Source organism: Lytechinus pictus, chromosome 16 (assembly GCF_037042905.1).
Source record: "Lytechinus pictus isolate F3 Inbred chromosome 16, Lp3.0, whole genome shotgun sequence".
Classification (NCBI taxonomy): Eukaryota; Metazoa; Echinodermata; class Echinoidea; order Temnopleuroida; family Toxopneustidae; genus Lytechinus; species Lytechinus pictus.
In genome coordinates, this window is record NC_087260.1 from 7,561,393 (window position 1) to 7,565,627 (window position 4,235).

At 45.6% G+C, this 4,235-nt stretch overlaps 1 protein-coding gene across 1 annotated transcript; it reads right to left on the reverse strand.

Moving 5' to 3' along the window:
- Positions 1–2,318: 2,318 nt before the first annotated feature.
- LOC135157090 (paraneoplastic antigen Ma3 homolog) lies at positions 2,319–3,089 on the reverse strand. Its single transcript, XM_064111591.1, has one exon. It carries the CDS (start codon positions 3,087–3,089, stop codon positions 2,319–2,321), a length of 771 nt encoding a protein of 256 aa, XP_063967661.1.
- Between the last annotated feature and the right edge of the window lie 1,146 nt (positions 3,090–4,235).

Here is a 4,235-nt window from a genome sequence, read left to right on the forward strand (position 1 = left end):
CCATCCATCTTTGTCCCACAGCACCAAGGTCAGCAGTGTCCAGATGTACCAGGTGGTTGTGGTCCGTGAATATATCAACTCTGGAGCCAGTCAGGTAGTCCTTGTATTTTCCAGTCACTGCCCATTTCAAAGCAAGAAGTTCCAGTTTGAAGGCACTATAGTTAGCATCATTCCTCTCAGACTTTCTCAGTCCACGGCTAGCATAAGCGATAACCTTCTCTGACCCATCTATCTCTTGGGCTAGGACAGCACCAAGCCCTGAGTTGCTTGCATCCGTGTACAATTTGAAAGGTCTCTGGAAGTCTGGGAATGCTAAGATTGGCGGTGACATGAGGCACTTGCGTAGTGTGTCGAAGGCTGTTTGACACTCATCTGTCCACAAGAAGGGGTTTCTATGGTTCGTTTGGTGATTGCGCTTTTTCTTTAGTTGTCCTGTTAGGCTGAATAGAGGTTTTGCAATCTTGGAGAAGTCCTTCACAAACCTCCTGTAATAACCAACAAACCCAAGGAACTGTCTAACTTCCTTCCTTGTAGTGGGAACCTTCCAGTTCTCCAGAGCAGAGCACTTAGTTGGATCCGTTGCTATTCCCTCCGCCAATATGACGTGCCCAAGATACTGCACTTCGGATTTGAGTATCTTGCACTTTGATGGTTTGAGTTTCAGTCCATGGTTCGTCAATCGTGTCAACACAAGGTCCAACCTTTCCAGATGGGTTTTGAAGTCCTTAGAGAAGATGATGATGTCGTCCAGGTAGATGAGGAGGGACTGGTAGTTCTGGTCACCTAAGCAACGCTCCATCAGTCGCTGAAAAGTGGCTGGAGCATTGCTGAGTCCAAAAGGCATCCTGTTGAACTCGTAAAGACCCATTGGTGTAGTGAATGCTGTCTTTGGTATATCCTCGGGGCGAACCTCCACTTGCCAGTAGCCACTGGCGAGGTCCAGAGTGGAGAAATACTTTGCCCCACCCAACGCATCTAGGGACTCCTCAATACGGGGCAATGGACAAGCATCCTTGCTGGTGTGTGCATTGAGTTTCCGGTAATCTACACAGAGACGTATAGTGCCATCCTTTTTCCTAACAAGGACCATTGGAGATGCCCAAGGACTGTGGCTCTCTTGGATGACATCTTTCTCCAGTAGTTGGTTGATGTGCTGTTTCACTTCTGCATACAGCTGTGGTGGGATTCGTCGAAATCTCTCTTTGAAAGGCTGGGTGTCACCAGTGGGGATTGTATGTGTTATGGTGTCAGTTCGGCCATAATCCCCTTCTCTAGCCGAAAACACCTCCCGATGTCTTGTCAACAGCTTGTGTACCGCTTAAAGCTCTTCCGGCTCAAGATTCTGCTGAATATCCACGCCTGGGATAGTATTCTCATTGGGCACTCTACGTGGGTCTGTGTTATCCACTCCCTCGATATGGTGTATCATGGCTTCATATCCATCTTCTTTGCATTCCTCTTCCTTCCTTTTGAGGGGCTGAGAAGAGATTTCAATCATGTCATCTTTGGTTCCCTGCTCAAGTAGTGGAGTATCCCTGGGCAGGATGTTGACTTGAGTTTTGTCCAATGATTCAAGGCTTCCCAGTCTGACATTTCTGGTCATTCTAACTGGCTGTCTACTATAGTTTACTACTCTTACAGGTAGGTAGCCCCTTTTCACAGTTACTACAGTCCGAGCTACCATAAGGCCCCAGGAAGGTCCTTTGGGTCTACTGGTTCAAGGATGGCGGTCATACCATTTGTAAGGTGTAGGTTCGTTAGACATCTGCCCTTCAGCACTACTTCAGTCTCCGCTGGTACCACCACCTCTCCTTTTCCAACTGTCCGAACCCATTTTGCTGCTTCTTGAGTATCCACCATCTTTATTGCTGCAACTAAGCCTGGAGACATTGGATGTTCAATTCTCTCTGGGGGTACGTCGAGAAGACTTCTGCACCTAGTGATGAGGTTTGTTCCAATAAAGCATTGGGCCTTACTGGTGCTGATATCACTGACCACAATTACGCCAACATTTTGAAATTCCCTACCACAAATTGTGAATGTCAAATCCAGCACACCAAGGTAGGGGAGCTTTTGTCTATTAATCCCCTTGAGACTAAGCCAAGGCAGTGATCCATCAAGGGGTGTTCCCAGGCAAGAATACAAAAAGTCCTTAGAAATTAATGTTACTTGAGATCCAGTATCTATTAAACACTCTGTCGTGAATTCCTCTACCTTGACTGTCGTAAAGAATTGTCCACCTACAAGGTTTTGGTATTTCACGTTGTGAGCCCTGTTAGGGGCGGATCCCGTCGCTTGGCTCATGGCGACGGTCCCAATTAGTTTAAATCCTGGCCAGATGGTTGTCGTGAGCTTGTAACTGACGACTCTGTTGTCCGTCGCGTACAGTTTCGGGCCATGTGTCCCCACTCGTTGCAGTTTAAACACCTTGGGCGGCCTTGGTCATCCCAGCCTGGGTTCCTGGTCTTTCCTCCCTGCTGATTCCCAGATCCTCTGCCTCTCTCGGCCACCTGTTGACTCAGCTCGGTCATGGTAACCCGAAGGGCCTTCAGCTCCTCAGCCAATTGGGAAAGGGTGAAGGGAGCATCACTATCTGCCAAGCCGCCGACCCTGTCTGTTTTGAAAACGGATACCTCCGCCTGACTAAACTCACTGCAACCTGCCATATCTTCCTCCGCTTCTATCCTCCTTGCCTCCTCCTTCAGCATCCTAAACGAGATAGCCCCCTTCCGACGAGCGAAACGGCTGACAGCGATCTTCACGGGACCCTGGCGCATCCCTTCAAGGAAGCATACGCACAAAACCTCATCCACGTTGGGTATTTTCGACTTACTCTGAATCTTCCCTGTGAGCTCTTGGAGAGCCAAGGCAAATTGTCTTGTTGTCTCCCCGGGCCTTTGATGTCGTCCATGGAGTTTATTGAGTAAGGATGCCAATGTCTCCTTCTCTCCGTAGATATCTCGAAGGGCTTCAAATATCTTAGAAGGGTCTGTCCGTGATGCACCATCTAAAACCATCACTTCCCTGCGGGCCTCTCCTGCGAGGTGATGGATGATGACCCGCAATTGCTGGTCCCGGGGATATTCCATGCTTTGTAGGCTGCCTCCACTCTTGCAATCCACCCCTCTATCCCCTGAGTGGCTTCAAGGTTATCCCCACTGAAAATTGGTATGGTAACATATAAGGGAAAGTAAGGGAGCGGCACTATTGGAGCTGTGCCTTGGTTGGAGGAAGAGATGAGGGCACCCCCGTTATTACCTTCTGTGGCCATCCTACAGTCTAGAAATTGTTTACGGAATGGAGGAGGAAATGATAATAGGTAATATAATGTTTTAAATAAAGAATAGCAATAAAACACCGTACTGAGGAGCCTTAAATATTATATTCCTTGACTAAAATCCCACTTCTGACACCAAATTATGTAAGGTTCAAACTAACATACTTTCTGTAGTCAAGGAGTCAAACAAAAAGAAAGTCAAACCGGCTTTGTAGGATAACTGGGGATATATATATTCGAGGCTATAAAGATACAAGGCTATAAAGGTAACAAAAATATAATATCACGACTTGGGACAGAATCAGAAAACAAACTCAAATAACGTATTAAATCACATTAAATAAAAAATAGATCGGTCAGTATCCACCAGGAGAACCAAACGAAATAAGAGAAAGCAGTTTGTGTGCCTTTTTGTCTGATATGGAGATAACGGGAGCGTAAGAAGCGTAGAATCTCTCCTAAATGTCTCAATCGATCAGGATAATATCTCAATAAGGGATCCAAAACTAATGAAGATACTCCGGATAGCGTCTCTTATCCAGTGTCGACCAAAACGAATGTTCACTATCAAAGAACATAAATCAGGATAGCGTCTTAATTGATTCCAATTTCCAAATGATTTTGATTCCAATAATTGACTTTAAAAAATACTCACAAGCTGGATAGCGTCTATCAATGATGTTTTAACTCCAATACCAACTTTTGTGTGCAGAGGTGCAAATAAGTTCTAAATAACTTTGTCTTCTTCCAAAGTAAATTCCAAGATAAATGAATAAATTGCTCAAAATGCTCAATATACGGTTCACCACAATATTAAATATACCACAACTGCCAAACTGTGTCCTATTTCTCTTCACATCCAATCCAACTCTGTCCAATCCTTTTCAATGCAAATAAATGTCCCTCCAATATTCCATTCATGTGGCAGCTCTCCATGCCATGTCATAAGTCCTGTTCT